Source organism: Ailuropoda melanoleuca, chromosome 8 (assembly GCF_002007445.2).
Source record: "Ailuropoda melanoleuca isolate Jingjing chromosome 8, ASM200744v2, whole genome shotgun sequence".
NCBI lineage: Eukaryota > Metazoa > Chordata > Mammalia > Carnivora > Ursidae > Ailuropoda > Ailuropoda melanoleuca.
Window position 1 is genome coordinate 20598897 of NC_048225.1, and position 23239 is coordinate 20622135.

At 43.7% G+C, this 23239-nt stretch overlaps 1 protein-coding gene across 2 annotated transcripts in view; it reads right to left on the reverse strand.

The window, feature by feature from the left end:
- FEZ1 (fasciculation and elongation protein zeta 1) overlaps positions 1-23239 on the reverse strand; it is a 42387-nt gene that overhangs the window by 6655 nt on the left and 12493 nt on the right. The window contains exons 3-7 of one of the 2 annotated variants that reach the window (XM_011230759.3): positions 21545-21644; positions 6882-6968; positions 4832-5000; positions 1873-2144; positions 855-935 (exon numbers count right to left, since the gene is read on the reverse strand). In XM_011230759.3, the coding sequence (XP_011229061.1) occupies positions 855-935; positions 1873-2144; positions 4832-5000; positions 6882-6968; positions 21545-21644 (709 nt within the window). The remainder of the gene's footprint in view (positions 1-854; positions 936-1872; positions 2145-4831; positions 5001-6881; positions 6969-21544; positions 21645-23239) is intronic. The other variant, XM_019804617.2, reaches the window with a different exon arrangement.

A 23239-nucleotide genomic window follows, 5' to 3' on the forward strand; every position in this document is an offset into this window, starting at 1 on the left:
AGAAGCTTTTGGATATTTGGGAATCCTGGTGAGCTTTTTCTCCTTCAGGCGGAGCGCAGAGAACATTTTAGAGGGAGATCATACTTCTGTATCCTTTGCCGTGCCATGTGAAATCCAACAGTCTCTCTTGTGTCAAAAACGACCGGGGAGAGAACCTGAACTGCGCCCTTGGTCTCGGACGCTGGGTTTGCTCCCTCTGCTGGACATGAGGCGCTTCTACAACAAGATCATCTTGGCCCCGTGGAGCCCGAGAACAGGATGCCAGAGAGATCCAGAAGCTTGAGGGGGGAGCCTGGGGACCTGAGTGAGAAGAGCTCCAGCCCAAAAGCCAAAACACTTATCTTTTGGTCTTGGTTCTGCCCCTAGCTGTGTGACCTTGAGAGAAGACCTAATCTCTCTGGATCTTAGTTCTTGCCGCTGCAAAATGAGGGGACCGGGTCAGATATTCCCAAAGTCTCCCCCCCTCGCTGCAGTGCCAGAATTCTCACCCTTGGGATTCAGCTACCAAGATGTCTAACACACACACACAATTATGTGTGCCTGTTCCACGAACTCAAACTTGTCCGTTTACGCACATGCCCTTTCCATCAGATTTTGCACTTCGTGAGGGCAGGGACCAGGGCTTACTCATCTTTGCACCTGAGGGCCTGGCAACAGCTCAAAAACAAAACAAAACAAAAAACAGTTCACCTTTTAAAAGACAGTGTCTGTTCCTTCTTAAGAGTGGAGGAAGATGCTAAGACCTCCCTTTGCCCGAGGGCTGGGATAATCCTAGTCAATCACCCCGGCCCAGCAGGGGAGGCCAGGTTGCCAGAGTCCAGGAGGAAAGCTGAGAGCCGGGGAAATGTTTGTACCTGTTTGTCCGTTCCTGAGGAGCCAAAGGTCTGGCGGATGCCGCTCTGCAGAATGTTCGAGATGCCTTCCATGCTGAAGCGCTGGGGAGAGGAGGGGGGAGGTGGGCTCACGAACAACCACTTCCTGCCCCACAGTCATCGCTCCCCGGGGACTTGGGGGTCCTTCCCAAGCTACCCAGACCCACCAGCCACCACCCTGTCCCAGATAACACCTGGGCTAAAAAATAGGCCAAAATTTAAGCCTGAGCTTTGCAAGGACCAAGAGTAGAGGCTCAAAGATTCTTCTCTTAGTCAGTTCCTCAGGGCAATAGGTCCCCCCTGGTTTCCTCATTTCAGCCTCCGTGTGGACAGAGAAGAATAAAGCAGGACCGTAAGCCTTGGGCAGATGATGACGCAAGCATCTTACAGGGAAAAATAAAACGTCCCTCCAACTGGGGAGGCCAGATGTAAAGCTCCCGTCCTTATCTGGGAAGACTTTTCCAAAATGCACAAGCCGAGGCCCAATTCAGGAGATCTGGGACAGAGCCTCGGCCAAGGTATTTTGAACAATCTCCTTGGAGGATTCTCCCGAGCTTCCCTGATCAAGAACCACGGGTTCAAGAATCCTGTCAATCTAACAGCAAGGAGTCAGAATTTTCAATCTGACATCCTAAAGAGAGAAGTCAGGACGAGTAGCAGGGATGCTGACCCTGAGTCCCAGGACACAAGCGCCCCTCAATCCTAACCACCTTCACCCGTCTTTCTAAGGTCTTGCCTCAGGGAGCACAGGCCACACGCAAGTATTTTCCGATGTCCACGTCCCGTGTCGCCCAGCGGGACCGAGGTCCTCAAGGGAGAGGAAAGGAGACAGGGGTGCCTTCTCCCCCTTTACAGCCCTACTGTCTGCCAAGGGTCCTGCTCACAGTCACTGCTCAGTCCGGGCTGCATATGGGTCCTCTGCAGGCTTGGGACTGGGCCCCGACGCGGCAAGCATGGGAGGCCGGACGCAGCTCGCCGTCCCGCAGGGTGGTTCACGTACCTTGAGAGGCATCTGGTTTCCCTTCTCTATCCGGCTGCTCTGCAAGCTCAGCCCTTTCTCTTTCCGCCTCTTCTTCATCAGTTCTCGCTGCTCCTTCTGCTTGTTCTGAACCTCGATAAGCACCGTGATGAAGGAGTTCTTCACTTCCTTCTCGAACTCCAGCTCGTCCCGGCGGGCCAGCTGTTGCACCAGCTCCTCCGAGAAGTCCCGGATGGCGCCCTCCACCTGGTCCAGCAGCTCAGTCAGCTCCGACCCAGTCATGTGCCTCAGGCCTGCAGGGGGACACCGACCCGCAGGTGACAGCTGAACCCGAGCCAGAGCCCACCCCGAGGCTCCTGGGCCTGCTGCCGCTGGAGGTGGGACTGCCCCTCCCAAGGGGACCCCTCCCACCTCCTTACAGGACTGGGAATTTAGGGGCCTGCCCGGAAGGAAGGGACCTGTATACGACAGTCACAGTGAACACCACTCTCAGGATAACGAAAGAGGAAGAAGAAACAGCCCCACGGAAGACCGTGGGCTCCGTTCACAAAAATGTGCATGGACAGGGGCGCCTGGTGGCTCAGTCAGTTAAGCGTCTGCCTTCAGCTCAGGTCATAATCCCAGGGTCCTGGGATCGAGTCCCTTGCTGGGCTCCCTGCTCCACGGAGAATCGGCTTCTCCCTCTGCCTGCTCTGCCTGCCACTCCCCTGCTTGTGCTCTCTCTCTAACAAATAAATAAATAAAATCTTTTCAAATAAATGTGCATGGACAGACATGTGACTTTTTGATCCCTTCTTCCTCTTCCCATTTTTCCTCTGCGTCTATGATATTCCTGGTGCGAAATGGGTCAAGGATCAGGAGCAGAAAACATGAAGAGGGGGGTTTTGGCATATGAGCTGAAGAGCAGGAGAGAGGTGCTGTTTGTCCCAAGAGCTGATCAAGATCAAGGCAGCCAGGAAAATAAGCACAGTGATCTGAGGTCCCCTTCACCCCTGGCCCTGCACAGCAGTGCAGATACTCAGAAACACGGGAAACGTGCGGCCGATTGGGAACGCAGACTGAAAAGTGCGCCCAGGCTGGCTGGTCAGATCCTGCTGTCAGAGTAAAGGAAAGGGAACCTGAGATAATGGGATGCAGATAATTTTGTCTTAAAGTCTTGTCCCCTCAGATTTCTTCATTTAAAATAGATGGGGCGGGGGGAGGGGAAGAGGTGTCTCTGGTTTGCTCAGTCCGTAGAGCATGCAACTCTCGATCCCAAGGTTATGAGTTCAAGCCCCACGCTTGGCATGGAGCCTACTTAAAAAAAAAGAAATAGATTGTGGGAGGAGCATCTTTTCAAATCTGTCCCTTTCTAACATCTTTGGCTTCTGCCCCAGAATCCATTTTCCGTCTCTGTTCTGCTTCTGCCGTGGCCTGTGGATTTGCTGACTCGGTTCGACCTCCCCCTTTATTCTGCTCTTTGGAGCTGTCCCCCTCCTTCTGTGCTCGCCATTTCACTGTGCACTTCAGCTGTTTTCCTGAGTCTTCCGCTCAGCGCAGCTATGTTTGGGGCCTTTGTGTGGCTGAGAACAGCCTGAATGCAGCCCCGCAGCCAAGTCTGCCCCATCATTCCCAGCACATTCCTTCTGCTTTTGCCCTCGCCCAGCCTCTACTCTTCAGAGCCACAGAGCTTCATTTTCAGGATACGGTTCCTGAGAGCAGGCCTCGATTTTCACCCATGTTTGGACCTTGACACCTGCCCGGCCGGCCTGGCCTCTGCGGTGTCTCTAAGTCCCCGTCACCCCACCTGTGCCTCTCCTCCCAAGGATCACGGCCCCTCCTGCAGGACGGGCACCGCTACCCCTCCAGATGGGTGGCTCTTAGTTCTGCCTTTGCTGTGTCATATCTTTTCATTTCACGGCTCATCCACCCCTTTCTTTGCCTGATCGTAATTACTAGGAACCTGGGTCAGAGAGCTAACACGACACACAGACGAAGAGTGTGGATGCTGACATTAACCCGTCTGGCTTCGCACGTGGGCCCCACCCTTCACCACCTGGATGGGGTGTCGGGGCAGATACAAGTTAAAAAATAGGACGCTTGGCTCTCCCTGTCGAAAATAAGGAAAGAGACTTTCTCTCTCCTTCCCCTGCCTGTTCTCTGCGAGTGCCTCCCTCTGTCCTTTGCAGAGGGACACCCATCACTTGAACGGTGCAATAAGCCCCTTGTCCGTCTCAGGACTCAGGAATGTTTCCTCCACCACCCGGGAGCCACAGGCTGGAAAAGTCATCATCAAGGAAGATGACAGGGCCCTAAGTGGTTGCCCTTCTCCAGATTGCTCAACCGATTTAATGTAATGGGTTGTATTCACTTCGCTGGAGACGAGCATAGGATTTCTTTCTGGCTTTGCAATCCCTTCAGCGACTTGCTTGTGATGGGCGCTCTGCTCTGGCTTCATGCTTATCCAATAACAACATTGTTTGCTTTCTCTTCTCCTCCTGTGGAGAGGTTTTCTTGGGGGGGATGATTTTGTCCTTCATTATGTTTCCCCAGCAGTGGCATCGAACAAGTCACTTAGCCTCTCAGCACCCTTAGTTACCCCAATCCTACTGGAGTTGGGGTAGGGATGAAACGAGATGATGCCCGACGAATCTTAGAACAGGGACTGGCACACAGAGAGCTTTCCAAAGATATCAGCTCAAACGATCATTACCTTTCTCATTGATTTTATGGTAGTACCATTTTAGAGAGTGGGTTCCGATTTCTTCTGCTTATTCAGCTTTAATCTTGTTCTTTGGTTAGTTTAATCATTTTGATGTTGCTCGAATGCCTTTCCGCCACCCCCACAATTTGCTAACTTCTCTCCTGATGCCCAGTAAGAAAGGGATTGCCAACTCCCTGAATTGGAGGTCCTCCTAGCTACATGGGAAGCGTGTGCCCACGGCCTGGCCCGTGGGCAGGAGGGTTCATCCTCGGCAAGCCCACCCGCCAGGCCCCTCACCTTCGTAGGACCAGTTGTTGTTGAAGGTCTGGGTCAAGGCCTGCATCTCCTGCAGGAGGACGGAGTCTGCCTGGGAAGAGGTCTCTCCCTCATCCTCTTCTTCCAGGACATCCTCTTCTTCCTCGGGGTCTGGGGAGTTCTGCATCATCTCTTCGATCTCCTCAATCACCTGAAGAAGGTACGCGAGAGAGTGCTAACTCCATTCTCTGCTGGAGGGAAAGCCCGGCTCAGATTTTGATCAGTTAAGGGTGTTTCTAATTTGCGGCCTGTAAAATTCCTAAAGCAATATTGTTATTTAATAAATATTGAATAATAATAAAAATAGATCTGACCCAAGGCTTACATACACTCTTTCGTCAACGTAAAGCACTCTTGAATGTGAAATCTCTTCCAAGAATGCCATTTAGATGAGTGCTTTATGGGAAAGAAACTCCTCTTTCAGGAAACAAAGCAGAGCTGCCTGGAAGGGAACATTGACTTCAATGTGCTGAGCACTTTATTCTAAGTGGGAAAACACTTTATCCACCCAACTTTAACACAAAACCCAGCCCATTAATCGTTACAGTGCTTTGCTGTTCCTAGAACAACTCAAAATGGGGAGGCTTTTCTTACATGGAGAAAATATCTCCGGAATTCACCTAGCTAGGAAGTAAAGCTGCCCAGCCACAAATGCCAAACAGGAGGCTAAAGTAACAAAAGGGTAGGTAGGGTCTGGAGAACAGAAAAGAGCTAAGAAACCCAGCTGACATCTCCAGTCTTACTAGGGCTCTGCCCCAAGAAGAGAGAGCTAAATCAGAGGACTGCCAGAGGCAGACGGGTGAGCGGCTCCGTTCATTAACTGTTGACACGTAAAGAACATGGAAGAAGGCAAGACAGTCGAAAGGCGTCCGAGGAGGGGTCTGGTCACGACAGGGCGCTCATGCATTTGTCTGTCCTCGATTCTGTGATGGATTCAGGCTCCAGGCCCCTGGGCTGTGTTCTCTCTGAGGAAGGCTTCTTCACATTAGCTGGACCAGGGACAAGGGGACTTAGGGTGTCCACACTTAAGAATAATCTCTATTTTATTCCCACACCGTCTCACCACCATTCAGCAAATTTAGGGAATACTTAGGCTTCGCTTCCTGAAAGCCGTTTATAAAATGCAAGCAAATGACAAACCCCCTTCAGAATTGTATGGCTGAGTTTCTCCTTCTCCCCACAGAGAACTTATCGCTCACCTCGGATCACTGAATTGTATTTCTCCCACAATGGACAAGAATAACTGTTAGCCCCTCTTCTCTTTTCATCTGGTGCCCTTCAGTCTCTTGATCCTTACCTGTTTATATCCCACCTTTCTGCCACAGATATGAAAGAGTTCCTTTGGCCAAAAAGCACTTTCTGGCACCACAGGCTCCTGGTGGAGCTTTTTCAGATCTACTTTGTGAAAAACGTATATGGTGTCTGCTCAAAAAGTCGTCCAGAAATATTTGTTGACCAAAAAGTTGAAAAAAGAATCCAGAGACCCAAGATTGTTCCCTCCCTAAGTAATAAATGGCTAAAGCTAAAAGATAACTAATTCAATCAAATGTCAAGCACTACCTTTTTTTTTTTTTAAACAAAGATACAACTCTCCATTAAGACTCCTTTTGGAAGGCTCAACATTTTGAGTGTTCTATGAAATAGGAGAAAATACCCTTCATACAAAAGCCTCAACTGTCACTTCTATTCTTGCATGAGTAGGTATCTGGGACCCTGATTTAAGTATCTTGACTCTTAATGAGATTGCACCTGGAGGTTTAGAAGTGAAGCCCGTCAACTCAGGGCCTATCTCTGGCTATACTCGAGCATGAGCCCCGCCCAACCCGAGTATCAGGAACTATGCTCCTATTGACTGCAGGTGGGTAAACGGAGGCCTAGAGAGAAATGAAATCCCTTATCAAAGACACTCCAAGTCATCGACCCATCCACCATATATTTGTCTTCTGCTTTAAGGGCCATGACACGTATGTACTTAGACTTTTTCTTGATCCAAAGAACAAAAAGTCCCAAGAACCAAGAGAAGTATCCATACCTGATCTGCTGTGAGTAGAGGCTCCTCATTGATACCAGAATCATGTTCACTCTTCTCATTGAACTCTTCCTCTTCTTTCTCATGGATCTGAAGGGGGGTGGGGGTGGAATTCTGATTGATCATCAGCAGAACTAGGGTTCTCTTTACTGTCTGGTCTCTAGAACAGACGACACGGACTGAGAGGCCCCGCCGGCCATCTGCTGTGTAAGGAGGGGCTCTGAAGAGATGCCCAGAGTTCCATCCAATTCCAACACACCCCTTCTGCACAGCATGCACCCCCGAGTCCAACAAGGGATGTCGACTCGAAGGGAGGAGTACTGCTCTGTAGCCCACAGACAGGCGGTCCCTGCGCGAACAAGGTGAGGGATGCCGCAACCAATTTCTGCAGCGAAGGCTCTCTTATTTGGACAAGGAGTTTCAGTCTGGGGGTTTGTTTCCAGAATTTACCATATGAGGCATTTTAAGGGGTGGATTGTTCCAGTCCAAACAGTCACGCTTTTAGAACTGGACGCAAGGCCACCCCGTGATTGGAATCTTAGGTGTGGTGTCGCGGCTGCTGATGGGTATGGCCGATCTACATGAGATGCGCCCCAGAACAACCCGACCACGTGAACTGACGCACAGACAAAACAACAACAATATCGAAACAGGTGCCCCGTTCGTCCAAGACGCCACAGTGCCGAGTAAGATTCTGAAAGTTCACAGCCCCTGCGATTCTAGATGTTGCAATCCAACAAGATGCTCAGAGCACGTCCGGCTTTCCTGACCCTAGCCCAAATGGCCACAGGCTGGCATTTATGTTCAAATCCTGCACCAAATAAACCACTAAACCACCCAACAGTCTGTCTGTGTCCAGAAGTCCGATTTGAAAGTCATAAGGGGGCGGGCGAGGAGTGCCTCCAGGAAATTTCCTGCTCCTCCAGAAATCAATTTTTACTTGCTCATCGATAGTTGGCATGCTGATCTGCCTCTTCCCGGGGATTACACTTCCGCTGTTCCCACAGAAGACACCCAGTTCCATCCCAAGTGATCATGTCACAGATGACCTATCCTCAGAAACTTCTCCCCTCTTCTTTGAGCTCCACCTTGGCCGACACTGCTAACAAAACACATCACCTTCTCTCTATGTTTGCTTAAAACCAGGACTCTGTCATTAAAAAATTAATCAAATGTATCTTAAATGCCATCTGTGCTCCACCTGGATGAGGCATAGGGCAGGGAGGTAATGGGATCATCTGAGGGGCTTGTGTGCCAGATGGTGACATCTCTTTCTGCTGGCGAGCCCATATGCTCCTCTCCCTGCCAAGTCTACCACCTGCGGTAGCCGCCTGGCTTCCGCACTCCCCACTCTGCAGAACGAAGCTCCTGGAGCCCCAGTTTGCACGCCTAGGGCAAACTTTCTCCGGGCCAGAAAGGCCTGTGCTGGAAGTCAGGCTCACCCTGGGAAACAGAGATTGCTGTTTTCTGTTTGGATTCTTTTTTATAAGCGAGTGTTAGTTTATAACCAGAATTTTTTTTTACAGTAAGTGCATTCTTAAGTGGAAAGTTTATGTTTTCTGAGCTATGGCCAATTTTCACTGACTGTTAATAATGCATCGTCAAGCTAAACCATCTCCCTGCACGAGGTCTTCCCTCTGAGCTCCTGGCGGAAGGCGGGGAGGGAGCCTCTAGGGATAGACCTTTCTCTTTGTTTAAATGTTATTGAACCTGAGCAGTGGGGTGGATGCCTCTCAGAGCTTTCTCTCCTCTCCCCCATCCCTGGCACAAAGCCCACAGGTCTGATTTGTCAGGCTTCGGTAAAAAGAGACCTGAAAATCACCTATAAACACTGACAAGTTACCCTGAGCTCCTAGGATTTCGGGAGCTGCACCTACCCCACATTTTCTCAGACCTCAGAAGTCTGCCACTAAAAAGTAAAATAAAAGCAAACACAAAGTACTTAAAGAAAGCCCTGGATCCTTCCCTCTCCCTCGTGTGAATAATTCCCTGCTTCTGCTTTCACCACACCCACCAAGTCCCTGCCTTTCCTCCTCCCTCTCTAGCTTTAGGTCTAGGGTCTCAGGCCCTCATCCTTCCGCACCCTCTCTAGGGCTCCTCCCATATTTCCTCCTGGTCCTAGCCGACTCTGTTCCGCCTTACCCGCTTCTGCCACTTCTCAACGAGCCCTCTTGCCTTACAAATGCCACTTAAGAGAATCCCTACCTGCCCTTCATTACCAGGACAATATCTGGTGCAGAGTGTAAAGCTGAGTGGGGACTAATGGGAAAAAAAGAAAGAATTTTGAAAAATGATGGCCCTTCTGTGTATAGATACGATTATATGATTTACACACACACACTTATGCAGGTGGAAGAGTATAGGTATACTCTTATTCTTAACATATGACAGAAACCTAGAAATCACTAATTGGGAGTTCCATTAGCCTCTTGTGTGACAATGAGAAGGCTTAAAGCCTGAACAACTTGCCAGCCAGGTCATTTGGGGCTGAATTTCTTTGTAGACTGAAACTCAAGGTGTTTCCACACTGTAGACGTGAACTATGGCTCTTCCAAGAAAAATCATTCTTCCAAGTGACTTCTCTCCAGAACGGAGGAAAGAAGACCCGGAGCCAGAAAAGGTCTGGCCATCCTCCTCAGCAAGCTGCTTCTTCCTTCTGCTTTCCGTAAAGGGTGTGCCCTTAAGGGTGTGATGTGGTAGCTTAAAGCTTGACAGTAAATGGAATCTTCCCTGGAGCCTATAATGCCGCTAAATCTTGCCGCACGGTAGTGTGAGCGAGGACTAAAATGACACCAAGTCCTTGTGTTCAATAATGACTATTAACCAGTGTCTCCTGTCAGAGCAATCCAGATGATTCTACTCACAAGAAAGGAAGTCTCTACTGCCTTGTATTTCCCTCCCTTAATCACAGTTGTTCCACGTAGGTGGTTGCTTTCTTGACCAAAATTAAGAGAACAAAGATCCATTTTCACCTTCAGTGAACAAGTCAAAAAAAAAAAAAAAATTCCATGATATGCACCCGGCCCAAGGAAAGGACAGCTACATCCCTTCATGGTTGCGAACAACCAGGAAACATCTGTGTGGGGTTAAGTCAACGCCTCTGAATCCCCACAGTGAGACGCACCAGAGCAGAGCAAACAGCATGTAGACAACAGACCTTTCTTGAAAGAATTAATGAACAAACTGAAGAAAGAGGAATGGTCGCACTATCACCTCCCATAGTCAGTCCACCTCCACAAGCACCTTAGCTGCTCAGTGACCTGGGAAACAGAAGGGTTGAACTCACTGTCCTGGACTTTCTTTCTCTTGTCCAAGACAACACCGCCTGCTATTAATTACAGTTACAGGGAAAAAGAGACTGCCTTTTATATCAGTCAGGAACAGAATACTGAGTAATTGAGAAACTCAATAAATGTGGAGAATTGCAAAAATAATAATACTACAGGCTCGAGCCTATTATTTTGACGTAAAAATATAAGCATATACTTATTTTTTCCCCAAGCTCCTAATGTAAGGCCAATGCCTTTTTCTCCATAATGGGCCTCTGAGTAGAGGTTCCACATTGTCTTTCTTCTATCATCCACATCAGAACACTATTTTTTAAAAAGATTTTATTTATCTGAGAGAAAGCAAGGGCAAGAGATACAGAGAGCATGCATGGAGGCAGAGGGAAAAGCAGACTCCCTGCTGAGCAGGGAGCCCAATGTGGGGCTCGATCCCAGGACCCTGAGATCACGACCTGAGCCAAAGGCAGACGCTTAACTGACTGAGTCACCCAGGTGCCCTCCATTTTTTTAATAGCAGAAGGAAGATGCATAGGAGATTATGCACACACCTTTACCTCATCTTCCTTCTGAGACCCTACTAAAGTGAGAGCACGAGGACCAAAAGAGAATGTCCTGCAGGGACAAAACGAATCCGAGGAAAGACAACAGCAAACGAGATGCCAGAAAGCAGATGCTAAGCTAGCAGGCTAGAGGGTTAAGCCCTGTGGGAGAAAGCTTCCCAAAGTATGTGCTTTCACCCCAAAAATACTGAAGACTCCGGAATTGGAGACTTAGGGGCACTGGGAGGTGGGGCTGCAAAAGGAAGGATCTGCCAGGACTCTTCATAGGAGCAGTGAGACCCCAGGTCTCTTCTTCTGTCCCATGAAGAAAGGCAACTACTGCCCTCTTACCATCAAAAGACGTGGAAATTTCACTTTGGAAAGGTTGAACTAAGAAGGACCTGGACTCAAGAGACACCAGGCCACCTGAAAGCTGGAGTGAGGGATCTTGCACAAAACAGAGGGATTAAGTGAAAGTCTACATGCTCACCAGAGACCCTCAGCCTCCTGCCCTGATTATGTTCCAAGGATGCTGGCAGTCAGGCTTATCCTCCTCAAGCAAAACATTGGAGGACTCGATTAGTGGGGTCAATACATTTCTGTTACACTGTGCAAGAAAAAAGACGTACAGAAACATGCCAGTATTTGGGGTCTCCAAACAAAATAACCAGGTCCTTACTGATCACTACAGCGGGGGGCAGAAGGAGTCAAGCCCTCCTCCCACAGGAAGAGCTCTGTGAGTCTGGCCTCACTTTTAAATATGCCCAAGGATTGTCAAACATTTGCAGACAATCCCTGACATGAAAAACAGGGACTAAAATAAATACATAGGAAAGGTAAATCAAAAGCAATACAGAGGGCAGAAGAAACTCCTTCCTATCACTACTGTCCTCAGAGAGATACCAAGAAAACAACGCTTCCTTGAAACATAGCCTGTTTAGTAGAATTAATTTTAAAAAACAATAAGAAAGAGCTCTTAGAAACTATAATTATGGTAGCAAAATTTATATTTTCAGTAGAAGAATTGAAGATAAGGCGGAGAAAATCACCTAGAGAGTAAAACAAAATAAGTAGATAGAAGTGGGAGGGGAGAAAAAGCAAAAGATCAGTTTAAGTCCAACACTTGAATAAAAGGAATTCCAAAAAGCAAAAGCAGAAGAGGTGGCCTCTTTCAGCCACAAAAGAGTAGCTAGTACTGGACTTACCCTGCCACATACAACTATAAATCTGGACAAAATCTGAGAGCCGATTGTTTTGAGGCACTGGGCACAGACAGTGCAAGGCTGTGATCATTGAAAGAAGGGAAAACATGAGATAAATGAAAGCTGAGAATCTGTCACCTGTAAACTAACACTACAAGAAATATTATAGAAAGTTTTTTGGCCTGAAAGGAAATGATTAAAAATCAGATTTACAGGAAGAAATAACACCAGAAATGGTAAATATAAAAAAATTATGTTTTTCCTTCTAATTTCTTTCAAAGACAACTAATGATCTAAAGCAAAAATAGTATCTTGTGTTGTGGGGTACATAATGTGGATTGAAGTAAAATACATGACAACAATAGCACAAAGGATGACAGGAGTACACTTATACTGTTGAAAGTGTCTTACATTTTATGTGAAGTAGAATATATGAATCCTAACTTAATAATGCGAGTGTACTCCTTACAGCAGTCAGTAAAAAACAAAAACAAAACAAAAAACAAGCACATAAAGAGGTATAGCTAAAATCTAACAGAAGAGAGAGTGCCTGGGTGGTTCAGTCTGGTAAGCGTCTGCCTTTGACTCAGGTCATGATCCTGGGGTCCTGGGATCGAGCCCCACATCAGGCTCCCTGCTCTGTGGGGAGACTGCTTCTCCCTCTCTTTCTGCCCTGCCTCTCCCTCTGCTTGTGCTCGCTCACTCTCTCTCTGTCAAATAAATAAATAAAATCTTTAAAAAATTAAAAAATAAAAAAAAACAAAATCCAATGGAAGAAAGAAAATGGAATACCAGAAAAAACTGATTAATCCAAAGAAGGCAAGGAAGGTGGAACAGAGGAACAACAACAACAAAAAACCCAGATAAGACAAATAGAAATGCAAGATCATACCCCTAAACACAAACTATTAAAGTTACTTTAAATGTTAATGAACTAAAAACTATGCAAATGAACTAAATTCAATAAACCAAAAAGCACAGATCATCATTGTCAGACTAAACATAAAAGACTCAACTATATGCAATTTATAAAAGACACACTTTAAACATAAAGACACAGATGAAAAGTAAAAGGAATGATAGAAATATGATACAATCTAGTAATTACACTACCAGGTATGTACCCAAAGAAAATGAAAACATTAATTCAAAAAGACAGATGCACCCCTATGTTTACTGCAGCATTATTTACAATAGCCAAGATATGGAAGCAGCCCAAGTGTCCACTGATAGATGAATGGATACCAAGATGCGATAAATTTATCTATATATGATGGAATATTATTCAACCATAAAAAAGAATGAGATCTTGACATTTGTGACAACATGGATGGACCCAGAAGGTATTATGCTAAGTGAAATAAGCCAGGCAAATACCATGATTTCACTTATATGTGTAATCTAAAAAAGACAAAACAAACAAAAATAAAAACACTCATACATACAGAGAACAAACTCGTGATTGCCAGAGGGAAGTGCGCTGGGTTGGGGGTATGCGCAAAATAGCTGAAGAGGGTTAAAAGGTACAAACTTCCAGTTATAAAAGGAATAAATCAAGGGGCGCCTGGCTGGTTCAGTTATGTAGAGCATGTGACTCTTGATCTTGGGGTCATGAGTTCAAGCCCCATGTTGGGTGTCGAGCTTACTTAAAATCAATCAACCGAACAGTCATGGAGATAAAAAGTACAGCAAAGGGAATATAGTCCATAATCGTAATAACATTGTATGACGACAGATGGTAACTACGCTTATCATGGTTAAGCATCGCGTAACGTATAGAATGGTCAACTCACTATGTTGTGCACCTGAAAAGATAACTAATTTAACATTGTACATCAACTATACTTCAATAATAAAACAAAGAAATAAATCGTAATGGATAAACAGGCAAAAAATTAGTTAAGAGCTAGAAGAATTCAACAATACTATAAACCAACTTAATCTAGTTGACCTTTACAGAACATTACAACCGATAATTGCAGAATATACATTCTTTTCAATGGCACATAGTGCATTCCTAAGATACAACATATGCTGGGCTGTATATCAATTCCAATATATTTTAAAAGATTCAATTTGTACAGATTGTGTTCTCTAACAAGATTAAATCAGAAATCAACACAAAATGATAACTATAAAATCTCCAAACATTTTGAAATTAAGTAACATACATTTAAAATAACCCATAGGTCAAAGAAGAAATCACAAGAGAAATTAGAAAATACTTAAAAATGAGGTTAGTAAAAACACACCATATCAAAATTATGGGATTCAGGTAAAGCAATGCTGAAAGGAAATTTTATTATTTTAAGATGCTTATGTTATTGCTGGTCTGAATGTTTGTGTCCTCCCCAAATTCATTTGTTGATATCTTTTTTTTTTAAGATTTTTTATTTATTTGACAGAGATAGAGACAGCCAGCTAGAGAGGGAACACAAGCAGGGGGAGTGGGAGAGGAAGAAGCAGGCTCATAGCAGAAGAGCCTGATGTGGGGCTCTCCCAGAACGCCGGGATCACGCCCTGAGCTGAAGGCAGACGCTTAACCGCTGTGCCACCCAGGCGCCCCTCATTTGTTGATATCTTAATGCCCAACGTGATGGTATTAAGAGGTGGGGACTCCAGGCGTTTGCTTAGGTCATGGTAGAGCCCTCATGAATGGGATTGGTACCTTACAAAAGACGCTCCACAGAGCTCCTGAGATCCCCTCGTACCATGTAAGGACACAGCCAGAAATCGGCAGTCTGCAAGCCAGAGTGGGCCTTTACCAGAACCTACTCATGCTGGCACCCTGATCTTGGATTCCAGCCTCCTTAACTGTGAGAGATAAATTTCTGTTGTTTATAAGCCACCCTGTCTGTGGTATTTTGTTATAGCAGCCTGGGTGGACCAAGACAATTATTTTTAAAGTTTAAAATCTGATCTAGGCTCCCACCTTAAGAGGCTTAGTAAAACCCTAGAAAGTATAAGGAAGGAAATAATAAAGTTAAGGATAGAAATCAACAAGCTAGAAAATGAACAAACAACAGAGGAAAAAAAGAAACCAGGAGTGGTTTTCTGGAGAGATTAATAAAAGTGACAGCCCCCCCCCAAAAAAAAGTGATAAACCCATAACTACACTGAAGAGAGAAGAGGGGAAGAAGACGGAGAGAAGGCGAAAGAAAACACAAATTAGCAGATCTGAAATAAAGAGGAGAACATCCCTATAGATCTTACTAACATTAAAATAATAAGAGCATATCATAAACAACGTTGTAGTCAATACTTCAATTACTTAGATTAAATGAAAAAATTCCCTGAAAAACACTGTTAGAAATCAACTGGTGGAAGAAATAGAAAATCTGAACACCCCTATATTTATTAAAGAAATTGAATACATCATCAAAAACCTTCCACAGAGAAAAGCCATGGTCCAGATGGTTTCTACCAAACATACAAGGAAGAAATAATACCGATCTAACTAAGACAAACTCTTTCAGAAACTAGAGAAAGAAAAATTCCCCATTTGTGTTATGACATTACAAGAAAATTACAGAAAAAGATTCCTTGTGAACAAGACACAAAAATTTTAATAAAATATTAGCGATCAAATCCCACATTATATAAAAAAAAAAACTACATCATGACCCCATGACTAAGTGGGGTTTATCTTAAGAATGAAAGGTTGGTTTAATATTTGAAAATCAATTCGTGTAATACACCACATTAATAGAATAAATTAAGTTGATCTATGGATTTAACACAGTCGCAAGTTAAATTTCCAGCAACTTCAAGAAATTACTTAGCTGATTCCAAAATTTATATGGAAATGCAAAGGACCTAAAATAGCCAAAACAACTTCAAAAAAAAAAGAACAAAGTTAAAAGATTTATACCGTTGACCCTTGGACAATGCAGGGGTTAGGAGTGCAGACGCCCTGCACTGTCAAAAATCCACATATAACTTCTGACTGCCCCAAAGCTTAACTATTGGTTAAGTTGACAGAAGCCTTACTGATAATATAGACAGTTGATTAACACATATTTGGTATTTTTTATGTATTATATACTGTATTTTTACAATAAAGTAAGCTTGAGAGAAGAAAATATTATGAAGAAAATCATAAGGAAGGGAAAATACATTTACAGTACTGTTTTTCCCCAAAAAATCCACATGTAAGCGGGCTCACACAGTTCAAACCCGTGTTGTTCAAGGGTCAGCAGCTGTACTACTTTATGCCGAGACTTATTACAAAGCTATAGTAATGAATACAGCATGGTATCAGCATAGAGAATGACATACATCAATGAAACAGAATAAAGAATTCGGAAATAGATCCACACATATACGGGCAATTGATTTTCGACAAAGGTGCCAAGACAATTTAATAGAGAAAGAATAATATTTCCAATTAGTAGTACCAGAACAACTGGATAGCCATACACATACATACACACAAATGAACTTTGACCCTTACCTCACACCATATACAGAAACTAACTTGAAATGAATCAACAGCCACAGACAACCTAAAACTATACAACTTCTAGAAGACTTATGAAAAAAATCTCAATGACTACTTAAATACTGCACACGAAGCACAAACTATAAAAAGAAAAAAATCAGTAAATTGGGCTTCATCACATTTAAAAAACATTTGACCTTCAAAATATGTTAAGAAAGTTAAAAGGCAATCCATAGACAAAAAGATGTGCATAAAACATAAATCAGACAAAGGACTATGTTTAGAATGTATGTGTTACGTTAATTAAACATGGAGGCCATCAGACTGAGGTGGTTTTAATGCCTTAGTAGCCCACCAAGCAAACCAAAACCTAAGCCTCTACTGCCTCAAGGTTAAGAATTCAAACCAAAGAACAACCAATCACAAACAGCCATCTAGGCTTTCCCAAATAATACAACCATATAAGCTATAGCCCCTCAAATAATTTCCTTCCTTTGCTTCCACCTTTTCCATATAAAAGTCGTTCCTCTAGTTCCCGTTGATGGAGCACTCCTAACTACTCTGGGTTTGGTGCTGTCCTATTTGATCTTACTTAAATAAACTCTTAATAATTTAGCATGCCTCATTCTACCTTTTCATATAAGGAACAATAACATCTTAACAAGAACACACACAACCCATTAAGAAAGTGGGCAAAGGATTTGAACACACGCTTCACTGAAGATACACAGATTGTAAATAAGTACATGAAAAGACGCTCAATATCACGTTACTAAGGAAGTGCAAATTTAACCAAAATAGGGTACTCTAGATACCTACTCCAATGTCTAAAATGTAAAAGGCTGTCTGTAACAGGTGTTGGCAAGGATGGGGATAACTGGAGCTCTCAAACTGGAAAACAGTTTGGCCGATTCTTAAAAAGTGAAACATACATTTACCATATGACCCCAATATTCCACTCATAGGTTTTTTTACCCCAGAGAAACAGAGACATATATCTACAAACAGACTTAGGCAAGAAAATTCATAATAGCTTTATTTATAATATTCAAAACAACCCAAATGTCCATCAACAGGTGAGTGAATAAGCCAGTTCTGGTGTATCTCTATAATGGAACACCCCTCAGCAATAAAAAGGAACGAACTGTTGATATAAACAACAAAATGGATGAATATCTAAATAATTATACTAAGTTTTTAAAAGCCAGACCAAAAAAAAAAAAAAGAGTACCTGTTGCCTGACTCCATTTACACAAAATTCTAGAAAACGCAAACTAATCTATAGTGACAGAAATGGGTTGCCTGGAGATTGGGGAGTGAAAGGGAGCAGTTAATGGATATGAGTGATATCTTGATTGTGGTAATGGTTTCACAGATGTATCCATATGTCAAAACTTATCAAATTGAACACTTCAAAATGTGCTGCTTATTGTATGCCAATCATCCTTCAGTAAAGCTATGAGAAAAAAAGAAAACCACACAATGAAATAAAGGAAAAGAAAAGAATAATACACCATGACCAAGTTGGGTTTATCTCAAGAATGCAAGGTTGACTTAATATTTGAGAATCAATTCATGTAATTTATCACATTAACATAAGAAAGGAGAGAACTACATACATAATCATCTCAATAGAAGCAGAAAACAGAAATAATTCATCTTTAGAGAAATAACACAAGAAAACATGCCACGATTTAGTCATGAGCTTCCAGGCTGAAACGACCCACTAAGTATAAGGCAGGATGAAGAGGGGGGGACCTCACTATAAGGCACATCAATGGAAAATTTCAAATGAGAAAGAAAAAAGAATATTCTAAATGCTTTCAGAAAGAACCAAAAGAAAGTCACATGTAAAGAAGAATCAAAATGGATTTGAGGGCTGCTCAACAGTAAGGGGAAGCTGGAGGATACGAGAACAACGCCTTCAGAATTCCAGGTAAAATAAATTTTTGCAACCTAAAATAACTATCAAATCAAACTCGCAATCAAGTATATGATAGGACAATAGAGACATTCTAGTATATTCTAGAAAACATATTCCTCTGTACCCTTTCTCAAGAATATGCTGAATTTTTTTTTCCCACCAAAACAAGGGAATATACCCAGAAAGATAAAAAATAGAGCAGTCAGAGGACAGGAGAGAGAAGCAGGAAGAACCCCCGGAATGAAAGTGAAGGAAAGTCTCATGACAACAGCTGTGCACAGATCCAGAATACAACCAGACCAGTGTATAGCAGAAACATGGAGGCACTCATCTGGATGTTTTCAAGACAAAACAAAACAAAAAAGAATTGACAGAACATCTGATTTTCTTTTTAAGATTTTATTTATTTGTTTGACAGAGCACAAGTTGAGGGAGCAGCGGAGGCAGAGGGAGAAGCAGACCCCCCACTGAGCAGGGAGCCCAACTTGGGGCTCCATACCACCCTGAGATCACGACCCGAGCCGAAGGCAGACACCCAACCAACGAAGCTACCCACGCACCCCTGAAAGTCTGATTTTTTTTTAAACACATTGTGAGATTTAAATTTCACTCAGAGTTTGAGGTTGAACTATTGATAGATATACAGAAAACTAAGCAAATAAAAAAAACAAGGTAATTCTTTACTCCAGGTTCAACAAAAGGTTCAACTCTTCTCTTGTGTAAGAGAAGAAATATACAACATTATGTGATTCAGTAAGAAAAAGTATTTTACATAGTTATAATAGTTTATATATTTAATATTGATTTCACTACAAATTGGTGACAACCCTCTATTAACAGGGGGAACGCTAAGTGTGAATATTTGAGGTGGTGTGAAAGCATTAAATCTTATCTTCCATAGTATAAAGTTAATAGATAACAGCCCAAACTGTTGATTTTAATCATCAAGCAAACAGCAATATAAATGCATTACTTAGAAAATCCGAGGTATTTGCCAAAAGAAATCAAAGTGGCTGCCTGTGGAGTAGGGAAAGACAAGTCAGGAGCTGCTGGGGGTGGGAGAGGCTTTAAGTCTTATAATATTTTTAAAGTATTATTTGACTTTTAAAACTATGTTCATGTGTGGGGCACCTGGGTGGCTCAGTTGGTTAAGCATCTGCTTTCGGCTCAGGTCATGATCCCAGGGTCCTGTGACGGAGCCCCAAGTCGGGCTCCCTGCTTAGTGGAGAGCCTGCTTCTCCCTCTCCCTCTACCCGCCCCCCAACCCCCTGCTTGTGCTCGCTCTCGCTCTCTCTCAGTTGCTCTCTGGAGCTCGCTCTTGCTCTCATCTCACTCTATCTCAAATAAATAAATAAAATCGTGGAAAAAAAAAGAAAGACTATGTACATGTGTTACTTTGATTTTAAAAAAGCAAAACATGACTCTCTTTGCTGTCATAATCCAACAGTTTCCATAATGTTTGATTACGTTACTTAGAGTCACAAGGACAAGCAGAAAGAGGTTTGGGAACAAACAAAACTGATTCTTGGCAATGAACCACTTGAGCAGAAGAAGAGCTATGAGGGCTTGCTGGAAGAAGCCTACCAGCTGTGTGCATTCAGCAAGCCAAGGGCACTGGGTCGGCCACTCTTTTACAGTACAGAACGCTGGTTAATCTAGCAAATCATTTAAACTGAGGTCAGTTAAAAGAGCTTCTACTGTAATGAATCCTGATAACAAAGGAAATGAAATAAAACAGCCCTAATCCATCCACTTTTGCTACCCTGTCATTCTCCCATGGGCTGGATGGAAGAAATTTCACAAGGAGCAGAACTCAAGATCGTCCTTCTCAGGGTCATTCCTTTTGCCCTGAAATATTAACCCTCTTGAGGGAAATCTGCAAATGAGGATAAATTAGAGACCTTTTGAAGGGCAGGCTATCTTATACATCCTTTGGCTTAATCCACAAAATGAGTTGGAAAGGTGGCCAAAGAGATAACAAAGCAAAATCTGCCTTTTGCACCACGATGGACCGGATTTCCTTTCAGTAACTACATTTATTACATGGTTGCCTCTTTGTCCTTTGCATTTGGGGTGAGGATACCTATAAGCATCGCAAGAGAAGACAGTCGGGAGCCAAAACGGGACTTGGGATGCAGCCTCCTGTGTCCACACTGAGTAGGCTTGTCGCGAATCTCCTAGTGTCAAAGTCACCACCTTACCTGCCCCATCAATGAAACCTGGAGGTTTTGAGAATTTGGGATTGCTAATTATTAAAAGAGTTAAGGATGTACAGCTGCCTTTTCAACAAATCAGCCAACTGCTGATCTCTATGCTGGGCTACTTGGGGCCATGCTCTGCAGAAATATCGCCCCGTAAGGGAAATGTGTCTCTTGCTCTTTCACTTGGACTCAGTTCTGGAGGACCTAGGAAGAGGAGATCCTCCTCCCTTTCCCTCACTTGCTGAGCGTGCAGGGCTGTGACAGCCCTTCCTGATAAGAAATCATCAAATTTCCTTTACAGCTGAAACTAGAAAACCAAGCAAGGCAGAAACCTGCTTTTAAGAAGGACAGAGCCATGAAATGATTTTACTTTTCTATACGTAGATTCAGCCAGGAAGGGCCATCTGGATCTTCTGAAAGATCAGTCCTCGTAGCCCATGCAAATCAACTCAAAACAAGTATTCTCTTTATTCAGAAGCCTTCAGGCTACTTTCTTCTTTGGCATCAGTAAGCACAGAATGTGAGTCAAGTTCTGCCACATAAATATCTTCTTGGTTGAGTCCATAAACGTCTCATTGGCCACTCCCCATTGAGTGGACACCTCACTAATGTCTACGCCCCTGCTTTGGCCATTAGCCAGGCTTTGACCTTGCCACAAACCTATCAGTATTTGCCGTCTTGTTTTTGGTGGGACTGAACTGTTCATTTTAGATAGGAAACCCTGATTTTTTTTTTAAACCATGATTATTTGAACACAGAGAAGCCTGTGATAGTCACTCTTCTCCTCTTACTTCAGACCACCTAATTTTGTGTGTTGCAGGACACGGATCAACAACAGAGTAATTTGCATTTACACTCTTTATGGATAGCCACTGGAATCACCTCGTCTACACTGGATGCGCCCTCACCTCATTCTTCACCTCCTCCACGATGCCTGCCTTCCCAGCAATGTTTTGGAGCTGTTACTGAGCTTCATTACCTAATGGGGAAGACTGCTGAATTACTGAATGTTTTTCTAACTGGAATCCACGTCTTCTCAAGCCTTATTAAGTAAGGGGCCCCAGAGAGGTACCTCAGTGTCAGAGCTGTTGCCATTCAGAGCCTCCATGTTTGGGTCCCTCCAGTCTTCTGAGAGTGAAGGGATGTAATTGTCTGTCAGAGCATCCCAAACCCTGTAAACAAAGAGAAGCTCTCATTAGCACACATCTGTGGCCTGGCCCCGCCTGGAGGAAGGAAGAGCTGGGCTGCGGGAGGAGAGAGGCTTCTGTGTGTGCCAGGCTGAGATCATCTGCCTTCCAGCATGCAAGAGCAAAGCAGCTTAAAAACGGAATTAGAGGCACGACCAGGAGAGAAAGAGCCAAGAGAATGGACCCTGGCCACGGGCTTCTGCATGAAAGGTGTTTGCTTAAGAGAAGAGGCCTTTCTCACCATGGAGATACAAATGGTAGAGTCTACAATCAAATCACCTCTGGCAAAAAATAAATTGCCCCTGAAAATAAATCTGTCCCTCAACCAAATAGTTCATGTGTCATGAACCTGAGAAATGCCCATGTTTCCTTTCCTTTCCTGTGGGCAAAGAAGAGTGAGAAAGAAAGAGGAAGATCATGATAGATAGATAGATAGATAGATAGATAGATAGATAGATAGATAGATAGATAGATATAGACAGATAGGTGATAGATAGATAGATAGATAGATAGATAGATAGATAGATAGATAGATAGATACAGATAGGTGATACATAGATGATAGATAGATAGATAGATAGATAGATAGATAGATAGATATAGATAGATAGATAGACAGACAGATAGATAATTGGGGCAGATTTTCTGTCTGAATCTCCTTAAGATCAGGGCTATCATAGAGTTTAGATGCATTTCAATTTTAGAGGCCTGCAATCTAAATGGTCAAGAATTAACTTCTTGAAGGGGCGCCTGGGTGGCTCAGTCATTAAGCGTCTGCCTTCGGCTCAGGGCGTGATCCCAGCGTTCTGGGATCGAGCCCCACATCAGGCTCCTCTGCTGGGAGCCTGCTTCTTCCTCTCCCACTCCCCCTGCCTGTGTTCCCTCTCTCGCTGACTGTCTCTATCTCTGTCAAATAAATAAATACAATCTTAAAAAAAAAAAAGGATTAACTTCTTGACATCTAATGTAGCTAAGGGGATAAGGCCAATCCTGTTCATGCTTACTTATTACCCAAAATGCTCTGGGGAGCCTGCAGGTGGCACAGTCCCGCCCTCTAGCAGTGTAAGTCTCCGTCATGGACACTCTAAGGCAAATATATGAAAGGAATCAATCAATACACCTCTAACAACTGGTTTTTAGTGAGGGAAGATGGGGCTCCCTTTATTACATTTCTTTTAAAAATTCCGATATGTACATTATACGAAACTCTTTTCTACAATTCATCGTCGTTTAATTCACTTATTTCAGAAAGACTTCTTGGGGGAAAAGAAAAGAAGAGGGTTAGGGGAAATTACCTAAAGTCACAAACTCTCACACACAGGAAAATAAACAAATGAGTCAACACCGAGAGATTAATATAAATCAGTAAACCAAGCTCCTAAAATAATGCCGTCCATGGCACCCAGGGGCACTCGAGTTCATCTTAGCTAATGTTAAACAAGGGCTCTATGCAATCTCCCTCAGGTGCCCACACATGTCAAACGTGAGTGATACCTACAAAAATACGGTCTATGAAGGTAAATTGTATTTAGATAGACTAATATAAAGAAACAGCCATTTAAAAATAAGCAACTAAGTAT